General features: G+C 58.3%; 1 protein-coding gene across 3 annotated transcripts; it reads right to left on the bottom strand.

Moving 5' to 3' along the window:
* Positions 1 to 4,706: 4,706 nt before the first annotated feature.
* Positions 4,707 to 18,365, bottom strand: CBLC (Cbl proto-oncogene C). Of its 3 annotated transcripts, XM_086690053.1 has the most exons (12): positions 17,950 to 18,365; positions 15,666 to 15,812; positions 13,300 to 13,456; positions 12,943 to 13,064; positions 12,669 to 12,806; positions 10,694 to 10,781; positions 9,875 to 10,006; positions 8,125 to 8,286; positions 7,741 to 7,800; positions 5,092 to 5,207; positions 4,894 to 4,967; positions 4,707 to 4,785 (listed from the first exon to the last, which is right to left on the bottom strand). In XM_086690053.1, the coding sequence occupies exons 1-11, from the start codon at positions 18,300 to 18,302 to the stop codon at positions 4,958 to 4,960; spliced, it is 1,485 nt and encodes a 494-aa protein (XP_086546179.1). In that variant the 5' UTR covers positions 18,303 to 18,365; the 3' UTR covers positions 4,707 to 4,785; positions 4,894 to 4,957. The 3 variants fall into 3 exon arrangements, with proteins under 3 accessions (XP_086546179.1, XP_086546181.1, XP_086546180.1); XM_086690055.1 differs by lacking the exon at positions 5,092 to 5,207; XM_086690054.1 differs by lacking the exon at positions 7,741 to 7,800.
* Positions 18,366 to 19,691: the final 1,326 nt, after the last annotated feature.

The following is a 19,691-nucleotide window of genomic DNA, read 5'->3' as shown; positions in this document are numbered from 1 at the left end:
GAATGCCACCCTCCTTCCTCCCTTCCTCTCCCCTTCACTCCCTCACAACCTTGGGGGGCAGGGCAGGAGAATTAGGCTGGAGGCAGCAGGTGAGAGGGGGAGGGGAGCAGGCTAGGGCACCTGAGGGGAGGAGGGAAGAGCAGAGCTGTGGGTTGGCAGGGTCACAGGTCAGATGGGGGGTCACAGATCAGACTGTCCAAAGCTTCTCACAAGCCAGGTCTGACTGGGGCAAAATCCTCTGGGGGTGGGGGTTGGGGGGCAGGAGAAATGTCACTGGTTTATATAGGGAGTAGCTAGCCCTGGACACTGGTCAGAATGGGGGGGGGGGGTGGTCACTGGTAAGATGCCTTTGCCCATCAGACACGGAAGGAAGGCTTCAATTACAGGTCAGCTTGGGAGCTGTTGGTCAGACTGGTCAAGGTGCTACCGTTACACCGGCAGAAGAGACCCTTTAGTATTAGTCACACCATTGCCTCCTCCGGGATGCCCTCCCCGCTCCCTGGCTGGATCAAGGGCTCCCACAACCCCCTGGGCTCCCCCACCCCAGTCCTGCACACTCTGGGTCATCCTGGAGATGACCACCACTCTGGGGATTAAGCTGTCCCCTCACATGGACTGTAAATCCATGAGGGCAGGGCCGGGGCGGTCTCTGTTGGTCACTGCTGTGTCCCCAGCATAAGGCCAGACACAGAGCAGGCGCTCAGGGAAGGTTTGCAGGGCTCAAAAGGCAGGAGCACACGGGCTCACTGGATCACCGCAGGACACATGATACAAAGTCACTCATGGACATGGGGTGCCTGGGTGGCTCAGTCGGTTAAGCATCTGACTTTGGCTCAGGTCAAGATCTTGCGGTTTGTGGGTTCGAGCCCCGTGCCGTCTCTTCTCTGCCCTTCCCCCGTTCGTGCTCTGTCTCTCTCTCTTTTTCTCAAAAATAAATAAACATTAAAAAAAAAAATCACACTCACTCCTGGACAAATACACCTTCAAGGGCTCGTGCCCCTGTTGCTTGGGCTGGACCCTAGTAGGCACCCTCTCATCAGTCCATCTTCCTCAAGAATCCAACCAGCCAAGGGTCTAGGTGGAGAGAAGGACTGGTGTGGAGTGTGAATGAGGGAGGGAAGGCATAAATACCAGCCACAGTCCCTCACAGACCTGCAGGAAACGGGTACCCTAACGTCATCTGCCCTCATCCCCTACAATTTCTTCCCACAAAACAGCCGGAGGGATCCCGTTAAAATGGGAGTCAACCCACATCACTCTTCTGCTCAGAATCATTCCAGGGTTCCTCCCAAAGTAAAAGCTAAAGTCTACTCCATGGCTCACCAGGTCCTCAATCCTTGGTACCTCCCTGACCCCATCGTTCTTTCTCTTCCCCTTTGCTAGCTCTGCTCTTGCCACGCTGGCCACTTTGCTTCTGTGCCATTCCTCCGATGCCAGCCGTGTGCTGGCCTCAGGACCTTTGCACTTGCTCCTCCCTCTGCCGGGACATTCTTGTCCACACAGCTCCCTCCTTTGCTGGCTTCAGAGCTCTTCTCCAACATCACCCTCATCAGTTTCCCTTGACCATCTTATTTCAAATAGCAATTCCTGCTATCCCAGCCATTCCTCATTTCCCTTATCTTACTACATTTTCCCTCCATAGCACTGATGCAACATGCTTATGTTTTATTGTTTGTCTTGCGTAGAACATAAGCCCTAAGAGAACCGAAACTTTGTTCTGTTTACCACTGAATCTCCAGCGCCTAGAACAGTGCTTGGCGGGAGGAACAGAGTAAATACGAATGGAATAAATGAATTTCCCAGTCCCATCCTTCCTGTCTCATGTGTATATAGTACACATTTCATATTTATTTATTTTTTTATAACTATTTTTTTCTATTTATTTGAAGCACAGTAAAAAAAAAATTGGTACACTTTGGAAACTCAGTGGCATAGTTATTTAATTTTTTAAATGTTTATTTATTTTTGAAAGAAAGAGAGAGAGCGAGAAATCCCAAGCAGGCTCTGTGCTGTGAGTGCAGAGCCCGATGCCGGGCTCGAACTCACAAACTGTTGAGATCATGACCTGAGCCGAAATGGGAGAGTTGGCCGCTTAACCGACTGAGCTACCCAGGCGCCCCCACATTTTATTCATTTCATTGTGTTTTAGGGAGAGAGCGGGGGGGGGGGGGGGGGGGCGGTGCAGAGAGAGCCCCCACACGAGGCTCCCTCCCGTGACCTTGGGTTCATGACCTGGGCTGAAATCGAGTAAGAGTCTGCCGTGCAATGGACTGAGCCTCCCAGGTGCCCCTGGTGTCACCACTTACGCGTTGTCATTAACAAGCCTCATTTTTCCTCTCTACAGCCCCCCCCCCCCCCATCCTCAGCTTCCCTTTCCAGGTTGCTTGCCCTCAACACTGGCCCTGGAAGCAGATGATTCTCCTTTTGAAGTCCATTTAGGAAGGGCAGGTGTAGCCCAAGTTTGTGTCCTCATGCTTAAGTCATTCCCCTTGCTTCAGCTTATTCCGCGGGCCTTTCATGTCTCCCGTCATTACAAGAAGGGCGAGTACAGTACAGAAGGTACTCCCAGGGAGAGACCACAGTCACGTAACTTTGATCACCGTAGATTGTTTTCACTGTTCTTTTTCGTCGTTAGGTGTTGCTCGTATCTTAGTGTACCTAGCTTGTGAATTAAACTGTATCGTAGGTTTGTCCAGACATCCACGCACTAAGTCGCTAGTCAAAAACATGAAGTATGGCTGCCGTTCGATACCCTCTGTGGTTGCAGGCATCCGGTCGGGGTCTTGGAACCGTCCCCGTCGTGGATAAGGGGGACCAGTGTGCCCATCATTGTACACACACTGTGTGATGGTCCACTTTAAACTAGTTCACAGCTTGGGCAACACGGGATCAGGATACGTTCGGAGGGGAATGGTGATTCCCCGTCATTCCAGATTTGCGTCTGGAGGATGGAACCATCGGGAGTCTGTGTTGTCTTGGAGGTCACTGTGTGTGCATTTTGGGTTGGACAGCAAGAGTTAGCTGTGCAGGGAAAGTTTAGATAAGAACTTAAAAAAAAAAAAACAACGTTTTCTATTTATTTATCTTCAAGTAATCTCTGCACCCAATGTGGAGGCTGAGCTCACAATCCTGAGGTCGAGAGTCACACGCTCTTCCTAAAAGTGTTCGACATGTATTCATCTTTGAGAGAAACAGAACGTGAGTGGGGGAGGGGCAGAGAGCGAGGGAGACGCAGAATCCCAAGCGGGCTCCCCCGCTCTGAGCTGTCAGCACCGAGCCCGACGTGGGGCTCGAACTCGCGAACCGTGAGACCATGACCTGGGCTGAAACCAAAGGGTTGGATGCTCAACTGACGGAGCCACCCAGCTGCCCCCGTCCTGCTATGCTTTGAATCGGGAACTAATAATGCCAAAAACAGGGGACTGGTTTCTCTCTTCTTCCCTCACATGGCTGGGACACGTTCTATTTTCCTAAGATGCCTGCGACGGTATCTCTTGTTCCATATGCTACAGCCCCACCTTGACGCTCCACTGAGAGGGGGGGTCTAGGTCCCTTCCTCTTACGTCTGTGCCCTTTGGGGACTCACGTGCAAAGATGAGAACGGGGCAGGGGTGATGCTGCAGGACTCCCAAGATTAGGTAGCCTCTGCCTGGGTCACTAGAAACTTCTCCATCAAGCCTTCAGCCACCACGTAAGCAGCCAGACTGCCTCAGGGGACCACGCTGTGGGGGTGGGGCGGGGCGGCGCCTAAACTAGAAGCCAGGCCACCACCCGGAGAGGTGTGACTGCACCCTGCCCAGAACCACAGGGCCGAGACCTTCCCCAAATCCTGGCCCAGGAGAGATTCTGTTCCCTTTCACGGCTCACTTTCCCATCCTGGTCCTCTAAAAATCGTTCCCCTCTGCACTGGGATACCTTCCCCCACATCTTTTCAGTCCCAGCTCGGATGTCTCCTCCTGGAGGCCCTCCCTGACCTCCCAGGCTGGGTCAGCTGCCCGCTCTGGGCCCCTGTAGCGTCCCGGTTTCCCCCATCCCAGCCCTGCCCGCTCTGGGTCGTCACTATCTGTCCTCCACTGGACTGTGAGCCACCGGAGATGGGGGGGGGGGGGCGGGTAGTGATTACTGCTCCGTGCCAGCCTCATCCAGCTTGGGCTGGGCCCAGGGCAGGGTAGGGCTCATGGTTTAAACCGAAGTGGAGGGAGGCTTGAACCTCCGAGATGAGTGATGAGCAAGGGAGACACTTCTTCAGTTTGATTTGGACTGGAAATCACTGTTACTCTGGGAGAAGATCCCAGGGAGGGATGGAAGAAAGAGAAGGTTAGGAACGCTGGGCAAGACCAGGTGTGTAACTCTTAAAGAAACGAGAGATCTTTTGGAGTAGGGGCTTGGGACTTGGATATCTGGGCCTGGGTTCAGGAATTAGTATTATTTTTTCATTAATGGGGTGAGGGGGTTGGTTGCCTGATTCTGTGAAAACTTGGGACTCCGGGCTCCTGGGTCTGAGGGAGGAGGCTGGTGGCCTGGACTGTTGGGTCTGAGGGAGGAGGCCGGAGGACTGGACTCCTGAATCCAGAAGAGCTGGGTTCCCCACCATTGCCCCTCCAGACCCCTGGATTCAGCAGGTGGCGATCAGGCCTCAAGGACCACCTGTTCCCAATGTCAAGCTGCCCCCTGGTGGCTGCTATAGTTTTCTCCACACATCAGAGGACAGACCAGGCTTGGCAGTTTATTATTCACAAACCCCTTGCAGCCGCTGGGGCTCCCTTTAGCAGCACGTGTGGTGCCCTGCAAGGCAGAAAGAGAGGTGGGTCAGATAGTATCCCAGTCAGGTTGGGGGACAGGGCAGGGCCAGGCCGAGGGAACCTGGCCAGCGCTGGGGTGGGGTCGACTCACCGGCCCCCATGCCTGGGCAGCGATCACGGGCCCCACGGGGGCAGCCGGAGGGGTGACTTTTCCTTCAGGAGTTTCTGCAGTGGAGAGAGTTTGAAGAGGGGCTATTGATTTTCTGGAACCAGCGTTTTTCCCTTCTGCCCCCCATCCCATCTTCCTTCAGACCTGGGAGCCCTGGACCCCAGCTGCCTCTCCACTCACCCTGTGGCTCCCTCCCTGGCCTGAGGGTTGGAGGTGATTTCCCATGGGGCTAAGGCCACAGTCTTAATTCTTGGCAAGGGTAGAGGGCCCTGAAGTCTGGGGAGGGCCAGAGGTACCTGGAGGGGAGGAGATTAAGAAGTGTCACAGCTGAGCTGCAGTGAACTGTCATTTCATAGGCCCAGATGGTGGTAACACATGGGTGGCTGGGGCCAGGAGGAGGGAGGGACAGCCCAACAGTCTCGTCTTTGTCCATGCTGCTTTTTTCCCTAGCACCTCTGGCTCGAGTAGGAAGTTCTGTCCGTCCGTCCGTTCATCCATCCTTCCATCCATCCATCCTCCCTCCCTCCATCCTTTCCACTCACCCGTCCATCCATTCATCTTTCCATCCATCCATCCGTCCATCCATCCAACTCACAAGCATTCCCGGAGCGTCTACAGTGTGGGGCCAGGCACCCTTCTAGGCTCTGAAGAGACAGCCATGAACCAGGCAGACAAAATCTCTGTCCTCGTGCCGCGGATAAGTTTACCGAGCAAAAGACTTACCATGAGTAATCAGTGCATGAACAAGGAACTATCCACAGAGTATTAAGTGACCTTCAGGGAACTGGAATAGGCCTGGGGGGACTGGGGGGCGGCTGGGGAAAACCTCTTAGAAGGAGGGCGATGGAACACAAGGCTGAGTGTGACAAGGAAGTAGGCAGAGGTCCTGTGGTGGGCGGTGGGCTTATGGCCTGTTAGGACAGCAGTAGTCCCCTGTTGCTGAAAAGGAATTGGGGGGGATGGTAGGAGGTCAGAGAGGTGGAGACGGGTCAGGTCTCCAGGCCCTGTGAGCTGTGGAGGGTATGCTGGCTTTTTCTTGGAGCCCTGGGGGAATTAAGTGGGGGCTTCTGAGAGGTCAGGGAGGGGTATGATCCAGGCTTGCTGACTTCATCGGGACCTGTGGGGCCCACGCCGGGCTGATTGCCATTCTCCACGTGGAGACAGCGAGGACGGGAGAGGTCCCCAGTGGCCAGCAAGGGGCCAGGGTCTCGCCAAATGACGATCTTGCTGCCTAGGGGTGGGTTTCTCAGACGGAGGACAGCACACGCAAACCGTACCCACATTGCCACTGGCCTCTGCCATGATGCCCATTTCACAGACAAGGGAAGAGAGGCCCACAGGAGTGGAGGACGGAGTCTGGAGTCTCGAGCCGCGGGCCTGGGATCCATTCCTGACCCTGTCATTTTGAGCCGATGGCCTCCACATCTGCGAGGCTCGGTGTCCCGTGCTTTACGGCAGGGATCACAACAGTACCCACCTCACGGGGCTGTCATGACCGCCAAAATTAATACACGAAACACAGGGCCGGGTGCCCAGCAACTCAGACACACGTTAACACGTTAACTATGCTCATTACGGCCGTCACTTTGCTGGGAGGCAGGACCCCCGGGGGCCATCCCTCTTACAGCATGTTTTGAAGAACCAAGGGGGTAGGAGTTGACTGGAATTTGAATCAGGCAGGGTTTGGGGAGAAGAGGAGAGGGCACGCCAGGCGGAGGGCACAGCCCGGGCCAAGGTGTGCCCACGTGGCCGGAGGCGCCCCCCCTCCCCCACCTCCCAGCCTGCCGTCCTGGCCACGTCCCCCCTCATTGTCCTCTGGGAGCCAGCTGAGTGCCTCCTAATGTTTCCATTTGCCTTGGGCTGCAGGTCTGGATCTGTTTTTAGCTTCCCTGGCTGGTGTCACCGCCACCCCCCTTCCTGCTGGCTCACTTGTTTGCTGCGGTCGAAATAATGTTCCCGGACTTCCTGAGCTGTTTGTTTGAAGACGCCTCTGTATTGATTGAATCTTATGTGTACTCAGCCTAACACAGATGGGCCCCTCCCCAGCAGGCCAGGGTCTCGGAAAATCCTGGGGTAGGAAGTAGGGGGTGGGGAGGAGCAAGAAGGCTGGGGCTTGCTTCCAAGATCAGCAGATAATGGTAGGGTTTTCTAAGCACCACGCCCCCTCCCCCAGCCCCCGCCCCCAACACCAGGTTCTCTTGTATCAGCCTGTGAAATTTTGACAGGTACAGTCACCTCTCTGAGCTTTTTCTCCTCTGGAAAATGAGGAGGGGAGCATTTCTTTTATTTTTTGTTTACTTCACAGGGCTGTTGGGAAGGCTCTGTTCCTTGGATTCCTTGAAAGCCCATTTACTGAGCACCTACTATGTGCCAGGCACTGTTCTAGCCTCTGGCGATCCAATGGAGAAGACGAAGTCCTAACCTTCGGGAGGGTGGCCACCGGCTGACGGTGACAGAAAATTATACGCCTTCTGCCAGGTGGTGGCAAGAACTATGAAAATGAGCAGGGGGTGGGGTGCTTTTTTTCAATAAAATGGGGGTGATCGGGGAAGGCCGCCCTGGGGAGGAGATGAGAGAGAGCAAGCCTGGGGGACAGGAGGCCCGGGCAGAGGGGACAGCTGGTGCAAAGGCCCTGGGATGAGACATGCCTGGGATGCTGGAAGGAGAGCCAGAAAGCTGGCAAGGGGTGGCGTAAGGAAGTGAACAAGAGGGCACAGAGGTGGTGGGTGCCAGATCGCCCAGCACCTGGTCAGTGGGTGCCGAGGGGGAGCGCAGGACCTGGTGCCCCTGAGGGACCCCGGAGCTGAACCAGACCAGCACCTGACTCACCATTTTCAGCCGGCCTGTAGCTGGGGACACATTCAGCTGAGGGGGGGCTGAGGAAACCACCTGGGAGTGATGGAGGGTGGGGAGGGGACTGTAAGTTGCTGTTCTCTTCCTACCTACGTGTCCTTCTGCTTAGAGTCCCAGCATTCGGGCACTCTTCCAGGCTTTGGAGATACAACAGAGAATAAGGCAAGGGCCTAACGCTCAGGGGAGTTTCATCTGGAGAAAGCCAGAGCCCCAGACCCTTGGGAAAGCAAAAGTCCAGGCCCCTAGGACCCGACTCCTGTCACTAGCCCCCTCCTCCCTCAGACCCAGGATCCAGGTCGCTGGCCCTTCCTCCCTCAGACCCAGAGGTTCCAGCTCCAGCTCCTGCCTGGCCCTGCTTACCTGCCCCAGCTCCTCCTCCCCATCTTCCTGGTCACTGCTGGACCTCAGGTACTCGGCAGCGGCCGTGGCTTCCTCTGGCTTCCCTTGAAATTGATGGATACTCACGGCCTCTTGGCCCTTGATCTCGCCGCGGCAGAAGGGGCACGTCTGGCTTTCAAAGTTCTGGGGGTGGGATGGGAAGGGATATAGGGTCAGGGTCTCCCTGTCCCTAGGACCACAAGGGCCATCTTGTCCCTTAGGACCACAAGGGCCTTCCTCCCCACCAGAGGGATGTGCTGAGGACAGATGGAGGGAAACAGAGGGAGAGGAGTCAGGCAGAGAGGGGCTGGGAAGTGCAGGACTGACGGGAAGGGGGGCGGGAGCCAAATGGGGTCCGGAGGGGCACAGAAGCAGATAGCCCAGGGGAGCCGGGTGTTGTTGGGGTCTCAGCTAGCTGTCCACGGTGATGATGCTGTTGCCTAGGAATGCCTGAGCACTGGCCTGGGCCCATGTTAATCGTGGGGAGCCCCACAGACATCCGCCCCACCACCACCGCTGGGGCCAACCTTGTTGTGGCTCCACCGGCCCCTGTGGGTCTTAGGATCATAGGACCCACCTCATCAACAACCACCAGTGAGCTCTGAAGACCAAGATCGATTACCCATAGGTCCTGGGGGGTACGTGGCCTGCCTGGGGCCACACGGTGAGGTCCCAGGTAGAGACGGAGGGAAGACACACGCACCAGGGGGGCTCTGCCTTTATTAGGGGCTGAGTGGGGGGGTGCCTTGGAATTCATGGGCTCATTCTCTATTGGTGAATTTAAGGCATTGGGGTGTGGGAAGGGAAAAGCGGGGTCACTTAAGGGGTCAGCTGGCTAGGTTTTCCCGGGTTGTCTTTCTTTCTTTCAAAAAAATTTTTTCCCCGATGTTTATTTATTTATTTTGAGAGAGAGACAGACACCCAGAGCATGAGCCGGGGAGGGGCAGAGGGAGCAGGAGACACAGAATCCGAAACAGGCTCCAGGCTCTGAGCTGTCAGCACGGAGCCCGACGCAGGGCTCGAACTCACGGACCGTGAGATCATGACCTGAGCTGAAGTCGGATGCCTAACCGACTGAGCTACCCAGGCGCCCTTTCCTCCCACCCCCACCCGGGTTTTCTTAAAGGGGAACTTCATGTGGGGTGGCCTGTTTCCTTATTCGGGTCATTTTGCTAGGACCTGCATCCTACAGCCCTACAGTGGGGCAATGTGTATTCAAGAATGTCCTTGAGACGCATGCCTCAGCCATCACAAGCTTGCAAACACTTCCATTACAATCACAAAGCTTCGCATCAGGCACCTACCATGCACAGGGGCCACTGCCCTCTTTCCCCAAGGGCTTGGATCCTCACCATGGCTCTTAGGAGGTGACTACTATCAGCCTGGTTCTCCCGAGGAAGAGGCTGAGGCTCAGAGAGGTGAAGCCACTGGCCCCAGGTCACCCAGCCAGGGAACAAGGAGCCCTTTCCGCTAATAAGGAAGCCAGAGAACGAAAAGCAGAGGTGAGAGATGTAGGGCAAGACGGAGACAGAGACACAGAGGCGGACAGGTGGGCTCCTGTTCATTGCTCCCAAGTGACCCTGAGCCAATCTCTGCCTCTCCCCGGGCCTCAGTTTCTCCATCTGATCCATGAGGCATGATCCCTCATGCTAGGGACCTCTAGCATGAAGGTGGAGGCTGGGGGTGAGGGGTGGGGGGAGACTGGGCGGGAAGGCAGGGCGGTCGGACCCACCTGCCAGGTAGCCAGGCAGCTGCCACAGAGCAGGTGTCCACATGGCTTGATTTTCACATCCTTGTCCCTCTCGGTACAGATCTTGCAGAGCTCAAACGTGGAGTCCATGGCCCAGTACAGCTTCAGCTGCTCCTAGGAGGCCAGAAGATGGGGGAGGATGGAGAGGGGTGGTGTTAGCCATGGGGATCCAAGTCAGGCCACAGGACGAAAGTCCCGAACGTCTGTGCCAGCCCCGAACCCTCCTAAGTCCAAGGCCGTGTATCCGGCGGCCTCCTACCTGTACCTGCCTATGAGACTTGTTCCCTGGGGTGGTCTCTATGCAGGGTTGCCAGACTGAGCAGCTAAAAATACAGGATGCCCTGTTATGTTTGATTTTTAGGTAAACAATGAACCTATTTTGGGGTTTAAGTATATCCCAAGGGTTCTGTGGGATATACTTATACCAAAAGATTTCCTTTGTCGTTTCTCCCTCGCCCGTGGGGTGGCTGTGAAGACTACGCTGATACAGGGGCTGTCGTCGGTGAAGGGTCAAGTGCATTAGCCGTTCTGACAACCTCAGCAGTATCATTTCCTGGTTTAATCCCCACAAAACCCCCCGGGGAGGGGGCAGGACGAGCTGTGTTTTCCAGAGAAGGAACAGAGGCCCAGAGAGGTCAGGTGATTTACCCCCAGGTCATGTGGCCACCGCACCAGCACAGAAACCCACGGCCTCTGGGATTCTAGGCCTGAGTCTCTAGGGAGAGAACTCCTGAGTTAAGGCCCTCGGGGGGCACAGTACACAGGGACAGGGACAGGGCCGGTGGCAGGCCTGGGCCTCACCTCCGACACATGGATGCGCTGATGGGGCTCCATCTGGCAGAGTTCAGTCAGGTCTGGGTTGTGGTTCTTCCCATCTGGGTAGAGGAAGCTGGGCGAAGGAAAGACAGGGGTACCGAGGGCCGTCTGATACTCCTCACCCCAGACATGGGCCCAGAGCCCCCCGGATGAGCATCGCTCCCAAACCCATCGTTGGCCTGGGGATCTTTTCCCTCCCCTCTCCTCAAATTGGGACTTTCCAGGGCAAGCTGTGACTCCTCAGGCCCCGGGGCAGGGCTGTGTCCCCTCAGACTCCCCAAAAAGGGCACACGAGACCTCAGTGGCTGAAGCTCTGGAAACACAAACTCAGATCAACAAGAACCAGGAAACTGATTACATCCTAGGCTTTGACCTCCCAGAGTACCCGCCCCCCCACCCCCCCACTCCACCCCCCCCCCCCCCGTCCCTGTCCTTGAGTGTTTGGGCTCAAGCAGAAGACATCTTTGGGGCGCCTGGATGGCTCAGTTGGTTAAGCATCCGACTCTTGATTTCAGCTCAGGTCATGATCCCAGGGTCGTGGGTGCCTAAGTACAAGCCTGGGATGTGCCGTATAGAGAATATATGGGTGTCAGATGAGCTTCGTTGAGACGTGAGCTCACTGTGAAAGTATCAGTTATATATATATTAAAACATGTTTTTTAATGTTCATTTATTTTTGAGAGAGAGAAAGTGGGGGGGGGGGCGAGCAGGGGAGGGGGAGAGAGAGAAGGAGACACAGAATCCGAAGCAGGCTCGGGGCACGGAGCTGTGAGCACAGAGCCCGACACGGGGCTGAAACTCATGAACTGTGAGATCATGACCCGAGCCGAAGTCGGACGCTTAACCAACTGAGCCACCCAGGCGCCCCTCAACTGTATATTTAAAAAGGTGTCTTCAGGGGTGCCTGAGTGGCTCAGTCGGTTAAGCGTCCGACTTCGGCTCAGGTCACGATCTTGCGGTCCGTGAGTTCGAGCCCCGCGTCGGGCTCTGGGCTGATGGCTCAGAGCCTGGAGCCTGCTTCCGATTCTGTGTCCCCCTCTCTCTCTGCCACTCCCCCATTCATGCTCTGTCTCTCTTTGTCTCAAAAATAAATAAACGTTAAAAAAAAAATTTTAAAGGTGTCTTCAGACAGAGACACACAAAAAGGTTACTATTGGTTACCAATCAGGTAGCAATTGGTTGACAAAAATGTGACCAGATGGGGCGCCCTGCTGGCTCGGCAGGTACAGCATGTGAAGATCTCTGGGTCGTGAGTTCAAGCCCCACATTGAGTGTGGAGCCTACTTAAAATTAAAAAAAGAAATGTGACCAGAATCTTGCAGGAAACCGAGCCGGTATTTCCCCTACGAGCAACGGCTCAGTATTCAATAATCTAGTGTTTACAGCGACTTTATAGAACAGAACTACCATAAACAATGAGAACGGACTGCATATCTATCTCAGATCATATCATATCAACAGGACTAATAAGATAGCTCTGGCCAAAGGCTCAGGATGAGACTGGGGAACCTCACCTGCCTTTTTTCTCCTCCTCTCCTACCCAAGGCAGCTTCTGATCGAGGGGCTGTGGGGCAGCCAAGGTTACAGGTTGAAAACACCCGGTCTAGCTGCTTGCCCAGTGCTCTTTCTGCTTTAACCGTCTAGATTCTAGAATGGGATATGGATGTCTAGAAGCGAAAGCTGTTCAGCAGAATTCCAAGGAATAGGCCAGTGAAGTCAATTCCCCACACACTTCTCAGAGCTGCCTGGAGCCCACGTAGCAGCTTTCTCTGAACTGGAAAAGGCTCCCCTTCCTCTGGACCCTCGTCTGCCACCTACCGGAACACCATGGTATTGCAAATTTATAATGTGGGCCGTGTGAACCGCGCGCCCTCAGAGCCATCAGGGGCCGCGTGCAACGGGCAACGCCTTTCGAAGTGCATTCTGCCGACACCCTCCACCTGCCAGGACGGCGACTCACAAGCCTTCCCTTTGTCCGTCCAGGAGTGTCTGGAACAGGGGCTTGTTGAGAGAAATGGTCTGCAGGATGCTGCCGTCTGAGTTCACGAATCCAATGGCCCATTGTCCCAGGTGAGTGCAGCTGGGCCGGAAGATGTAGCTGGCGGGAGAGGTTGGTAAGGGGGTGAGGGTGCGATCACCGCTGCCCCACCTGGGAATTCCCATCCCCTCGTTCTGCTGGGGATCCGGGTGTCCAAGTCCTTGTCCTTTATAACCTAGCTTCCTGGCCCTTTTACCTGCCTGGCTTGTCTCTGCAGGCCTGCAGACGCGCTTGAACCTCATCGTATGTGAGGAAGGCCACGTAGCCCGGGTGGTTGACCGCCAGGAGCTGCCAGTTCTTGAGGAGTGTCGGCCAAGGCTGGAGCGGGGCAGCGCTGGGGTCACGGAGGGGCCGAGCAAGGCACACCCAGTGCCTCCCGGGGTCTCGGAACCCAGCCACGTTGCTTACACCCGTCGTGGGCCTCAGGAATCCCGTACACAGAAGAGCCCAGACGCTCCCTTCCCCGGGACCCGGGAATCTGAGATCCCAGCCCCCTCTTCCCTCAGACCCATGTTCCCCACCTCTCCTTCCCCCAGCCCTGGCCTTCCCTGACCTGGAAGAGCCTGGTAAAGATGTCAAACTCGAAGATGGACACGTGGCCGCTGCCAGTGAGGTTGATGGTGGAGCGCAAGGCCAGGCCTGTGGAGCCTGATTCCATCGGGTGGCAGGTGCACAAGATGGACTCAAACTCAGCCCAGGACAGGACACAACTGGGGGGGGGGGGGGAGCACACAGCTGAGGCCTCCAGGAACCTAGCATGGGAGGGCCTCTAGGGAGGAGGGGCTGGGGGCAGGACTCCTGGGTCTGAGGGAGGAGGGGCTGGGGGCAGGACTCTGGGTCTGAGGGAGGAGGGGCTGGGGCTGGACTTCTGGGTCTGAGGGAGGAGGGGCTGGGGGCCTGGACTCCTGGGTCTGAGGGAGGAGGGGCTGGGGGCAGGACTCCTGGGTCTGAGGGAGGAGGGGCTGGGGGCTGGACTTCTGGGTCTGAGGGAGAAGAGGCTGAGGCCCTGGACCTCTGGGTCTGAGGGAGGAGGGGCTGGGGGCAGGACTCCTGGGTCTGAGGGAGGAGGGGCTGGGGGCCTGGACCTCTGGGTCTGAGGGAGGAGGGGCTGGGGGCAGGACTCCTGGGTCTGAGGGAGAAGGGGCTGAGGCCCTGGATCTCTGGGTCTGAGGGAGGAGGGGCTGGGGGCCTGGACCTCTGGGTCTGCGGGAGGAGGGGCTGGTGGTCCTGACTCCTGGGTCTGAGGGAGGAGGGGCTGGGGGCCTGGACTCCTGGGTCTGAGGGAGGAGGGGCTGGGGGCAGGACTCCTGGGTCTGAGGGAGGAGGGGCTGGGGGCAGGACTCCTGGGTCTGAGGGAGGAGGGGCTGAGGCCCTGGACCTCTGGGTCTGAGGGAGGAGGGGCTGGGGGCAGGACTCCTGGGTCTGAGGGAGGAGGGGCTGGGGGCCTGGACCTCTGGGTCTGAGGGAGGAGGGGCTGAGGCCCTGGACTTCTGGGTCTGAGGTTAGGAGGGGCTGGGGGCAGGACTCCTGGGTCTGAGGGAGAAGGGGCTGAGGCCCTGGACCTCTGGGTCTGAGGGAGGAGGGGCTGGGGGCAGGACTCCTGGGTCTGAGGGAGAAGGGGCTGAGGCCCTGGATCTCTGGGTCTGAGGGAGGAGGGGCTGGGGGCCTGGACCTCTGGGTCTGCGGGAGGAGGGGCTGGTGGTCCTGACTCCTGGGTCTGAGGGAGGAGGGGCTGGGGGCCTGGACTCCTGGGTCTGAGGGAGGAGGGGCTGGGGGCAGGACTCCTGGGTCTGAGGGAGAAGGGGCTGAGGCCCTGGATCTCTGGGTCTGAGGGAGGAGGGGCTGGGGGCCTGGACCTCTGGGTCTGCGGGAGGAGGGGCTGGTGGTCCTGACTCCTGGGTCTGAGGGAGGAGGGGCTGGGGGCCTGGACTCCTGGGTCTGAGGGAGGAGGGGCTGGGGGCAGGACTCCTGGGTCTGAGGGAGGAGGGGCTGGGGGCAGGACTCCTGGGTCTGAGGGAGGAGGGGCTGAGGCCCTGGACCTCTGGGTCTGAGGGAGGAGGGGCTGGGGGCAGGACTCCTGGGTCTGAGGGAGGAGGGGCTGGGGGCCTGGACCTCTGGGTCTGCGGGAGGAGGGGCTGGTGGTCCTGACTCCTGGGTCTGAGGGAGGAGGGGCTGGGGGCAAGACTCCTGGGTCTGAGGGAGGAGGGGCTGGGGGCAGGACTCCTGGGTCTGAGGGAGGAGGGGCTGGGGGCAGGACTCCTGGGTCTGAGGGAGGAGGGGCTGAGGCCCTGGACCTCTGGGTCTGAGGGAAGAGGGGCTGGGGGCAAGACTCCTGGGTCTGAGGGAGGAGGGGCTGGGGGCTGGACTCCTGGGTCTGAGGGAGGAGGGGCTGGGGGCAGGACTCCTGGGTCTGAGGGAGAAGGGGCTGAGGCCCTGGACCTCTGGGTCTGAGGGAGGAGGGGCTGGGGGCAGGACTCCTGGGTCTGAGGGAGGAGGGGCTGGGGGCTGGACTCCTGGGTCTGAGGGAGGAGGGGCTGGGGGCTGGACTCCTGGGTCTGAGGGAGGAGGGGCTGGGGGAAGGACTCCTGGGTCTGAGGGAGGAGGGGCTGGGGGCTGGACTCCTGGGTCTGAGGGAGGAGGGGCTGGGGGAAGGACTCCTGGGTCTGAGGGAGGAGGGGCTGGGGGCTGGACTCCTGGGTCTGAGGGAGGAGGGGCTGGGGGCAGGACTCCTGGGTCTGAGGGAGGAGGGGCTGGGGGCTGGACTCCTGGGTCTGAGGGAGAAGGGGCTGAGGTCCTGGACCTCTGGGTCTGAGGGAGGAGGGGCTGGGGGGGCGGGGCTGCCTGGACTCCTTGGTCCCCTGGCAAGGACAGGATGAGGCTCCAGGAACTTCGGGGCCCCGGGGACAGGTGCTCACTCACCGGGCGCCGCAGTGCCCCCTCCAGAAGCTGTGGGCTGGGGCCTTGGCGAGCTGGTACGTGTGTCCACAGTACTTTCCGCCGGGGAAGAGTGCGCTCAGTTCCGCATGCATGTAGCGGAAGATGAGGGCCAGCTTGGCCAGCTGTCGCCTGCAAGGATGGGCTCTGAGGGCCTGGGCTGGACCTGGGGGCTCGCGCTGGCACCTGTGCCTGCTGTGGGGGACTCTGCCCACAGGGACCAGGCCCCCAGGCTCTGGCAGGGTGGAGTCCATCCCGAGACAGCCTATCACAGTCCTGACGCCTCCCCTCTGCGAACCTCGGTTTCCTCCTCTGGGAAGGAAAGGGAGGCGCTGCCCACCAGCCCAGCCATCCCCCAGCCTCCACCTGTAGCCCCACCGGGGCTGCAGGAGAAGCCTGGCCTCATCCGGCCTTGAGCCAGCTCTGCGGGATTCCTGACATCTGTTGTAGCCCACCAGCGCTGAGGGCGTTGACCGTGGTCTTGGAGCAGGTCGTGCTCTGGGGCCTTCTTGTTTTTAGCAGCACGGGGGGGGGGGGGGGGGGTGGGTGGGGGGGGGCGTGTTTCCTTCTGCCAGCTGCCTCCCCGGGGTACTGGTCAGGACGTCGGGAGCAGCAAAGGGGAGCTCTGACACTAAGCTGTGTCATTTTGGGGAGGTTCCTTTTTTCCCCCCTTAAGTCTCAGTTTCCTCAACTGTGAAATGGGCATGAGTGCGGGATAAGTACAGCCCCTGTCTTAGAGGGGAAGCTAAGAGGATTCTTCCTCATCTCATGAGCACATAAAATGCCCAGCGACACCTGGCATACAGTTGGCACTCAGTACGTGTTAATTATTATTAGTTTGTATTATTTTATTATTTTATTTATTTTTTAAATATATGAAATTTATTGTCAAATTGGTTTCCATACAGAGTTTGTATTATTTTAAATGTATATTTAATTTTGAGAAAGGGAGACTATAAGCAGTTGGGGGGGGGGCAGAGAGAGCGGGGGACAGAGGATCCGAAGCGGGCTCTCGGCTGTCAGCACAGCGATGCGGGGCTTGAACTCAAGAACCATGAGATCATGACCTGGGCTGAAGTTGGCTGTTTAACCGACTGAGCCCCCCAGGCGCCCCCCAGGCGTGAACGTCTTAAGAGCCAATTCTGCATGCGAGAATAATTGTAACTGTGCCTTGGCATTTTCATTTGAAACACAGATAATGTTGTTATGAAGGGCATTCTTGTTATCACTTCCTTATAACAGTTTGGGTATTATAGTGACCTTTAAACAGTGATGGGTAGGTAAGTTGCGTGGCCTACACATTTCATTTCAGGATGAATCTAAGGAGACATTACGAAGTTTTTACCGGACATGGTTGAGAGCTTCCTGGTCCACACCTTGTTTTGTTCTGGGCTCTAGACCCCAAGCCTCGGCTACTCCTGACACTCAGGAGCCCCTTCCCCAGAGTTTAGAGGAGGGGGCTACAGACAAGCCCTAGGTCCTGAGCTAGCTGTTCTCAGGAACCAAGACGGGGGTGGGGGGGGGCAGGAGGCGGGGCTGCGTGTCCCCCTAGGCAAGGGCGGTGATGGGGATGTCAGTCCACCCCCCCCTCCTGTAAGAAGCTCCCTGGGGTCCCCGCATTCTCAGGATGTGTGTCTAGGCCTCTGGGAGAGTCGGGCAATTTGAAGAGGGCTGCTGGGTGGCCAAGAAAGAGGGGACATGGGGGGGTGGGGTTAAAGGCATAGGTGCCCAAAGAAAGAAAAACCCGGGGCGCCTGGGTGGCGTAGTCGGTTAAGCGTCCGACTTCAGCCAGGTCACGATCTCGCGGTCCGGGAGTTCGAGCCCCGCGTCAGGCTCTGGGCTGATGGCTCGGAGCCTGGAGCCTGTTTCCGATTCTGTGTCTCCCTCTCTCTCTGCCCCTCCCCCGTTCATGCTCTGTCTCTCTCTGTCCCAAAAATAAATAAATGTTGAAAAAAAAATTAAAAAAAAAAAAAAAAAAGAAAGAAAAACCCGGCTGGTTCAGTTTTCCAGGTTCCCCCAGGGAAGGGGGTTCTGACCTGGACTTCTGGGTCTGAGGGAGAAGGGACTGGGGGCTCTGGACCTCTGGGTCTGAGGGAGGAGGGGGCTGGGGGCTAGATTCCTGGGTCTGAGGGAGGAGGGGCTGGGGCAGGAATCCTGGGTCTAAGGGAGGAGGAGCTGGGCGTCTGGACCCCTGGGTCTGAAGGAGGCCGGCGCTGGGGGCCCGGACTCGCGACCCCACCTTTTTCCTGGGGCAGGAGCCGCGGCTCACCTGAGTCCGGAGCCCTCCCGGAAGAGCTCGTCATTGGCACTCCTCCGACCCTGGGGTGCCAGCAGTGCCGCCACCTGCCTGCTCTTGGCCTCCAGGTTGTTAAGGTAGACGACGAGGAAGTCCCGCGCACCGCCGGGACCCTCGGGGCCGCCTCCGTCGGCCGCCCGCCGGGCCTGGGCCACCTCGCGCAGCAGCTGCGCGGTGCGGGGCAGCAGGTCCCGCATCGAGGGGGGACTGGAGGCAAGCCGGGGGTCCCCGAAGTGCTCTTCCAGGCGTTCCAGCAGCCTCACCGCCCGGCCGAGCGCGCGGGCCTCTTCCCGCTGCCGCCCCCAGGGGGCTGCCACCGCGGCCATGGGTCCCTGGGCGTCCTGGGAGGTAGGCGTGCGGCTGGGAGAGGTGCGGCCGGGCCCAGCCCAGGGTGGGGGCGGGGCCGGGCGCCAAAGGTGAGGGGGCGGGCCCAGCCCAGGGTGGGGGCGGGGCCCGGCGCCAAAGGTGAGGGGGCGGGCCCTGGAGAACCGGGGAGTGGACCGCAGATACCAGCGTCTCCCAAGGGGGCGGAGCCTGGGGGATCTGGCCCCTGGGTTCCTAGAGATGGGGTTCCAAGTCTGCTCCTCCCGGGGCGCCTGGGTGGCTTGGTCGGTTGGGCCTCCGACTTCCGCTGGGGTCATGATCTCACAGCTCGTGGGTTCGAGCCCCGAGTCGGGCCCTGTGCTGACAGCTCGGAGCCTGGAGCCTGCGTCGGATTCTGTGTCTGCCTGTCTCTCTGTTCCTCCCCTGCTCTCTCTCTCTCTCTCTCTCACACACGCACGCACTCTCTCTCTCAAAAATAGATAAACATTAGGAAAAAAAAAAAGTCTGTTCCCCTAAAGAGACCTGGATGGGGTGGCTTCGGGGGGGCGGAAACGAGAAGAGACTCTTCGATGGGCAGGAAGTGTAGGTACGATGCCTGGGCCGCTTCTGGGACCGGTTGGAGGCTGAAGTCTCCAGGTTGCATTGGAGGAAGGGTTCGGAGAGACCCGAGACTTTTGTGGGGGTGGGGGTAGGGCTGGGGGCTTAGTTATCCAAACTCTGCGGGGAGGTGAGTCCGGGAGGGAGCCCTCCTGAGTCTCTTGGACCCAGGTTTGGATCTTTGGCTGTGGCATAGGATTAAGAGCACCGAACTTTCTGGGAGGAAAGGTCAGGGAGATAGTTCGATGCCTTTGTCCCCGACAAGGAAAGCATACATTACCAGGTCCCTTGGTCCCCTGGGAGCAGGAGCTGGGTGCCTGAGGGAGCAGGAATTGGGCAACATCATTCCTGCGGCCCCACGTGAGGGGCCAGCGGGAAATCAGGCTAGAGTTGAGACACCCAGACTTCCAGAGGAGGTAGGCCCCTGGGTCCTCCAGGGGATCAGGTAGGAGGGTGGAGTTCAAGGGTGCGGGGATCCAGGTGCGTCTGGCAGGCTCGTGGCTGGAGGAGCGTGGTTTTGTCCCCAACCTGCAGCATCCGCTCTCCTCTGACTCCGGGGGCGCCCAGGGCCGGGCCATCCCTGAGCCCCAGGCATCCCTTTGAGGTGGGGGAAGGGAAAGGGGGTTTAGGATGAGAACGGACCCTCTCCTTCCAACACCCTTTCCTACTCAGCCCGCATCCCCTCCTAGAACCCGAGAATTCTTCGCTTAACGGGATCCTCGATGGTGGTATCTCTCCGCCCTGGCAGAGACCCGGTCTTTACAGCAAAGATGGTGGGGTCTGCCTTCCAGCTC

Source organism: Puma concolor, chromosome E2, assembly GCF_028749965.1.
Source record: "Puma concolor isolate L17-30 chromosome E2, mPumCon1.1.hap2, whole genome shotgun sequence".
Classification (NCBI taxonomy): Eukaryota; Metazoa; Chordata; class Mammalia; order Carnivora; family Felidae; genus Puma; species Puma concolor.
Note: the sequence above shows the minus strand (reverse complement) of the source record. Positions and strands in the feature narration are given on the sequence as shown.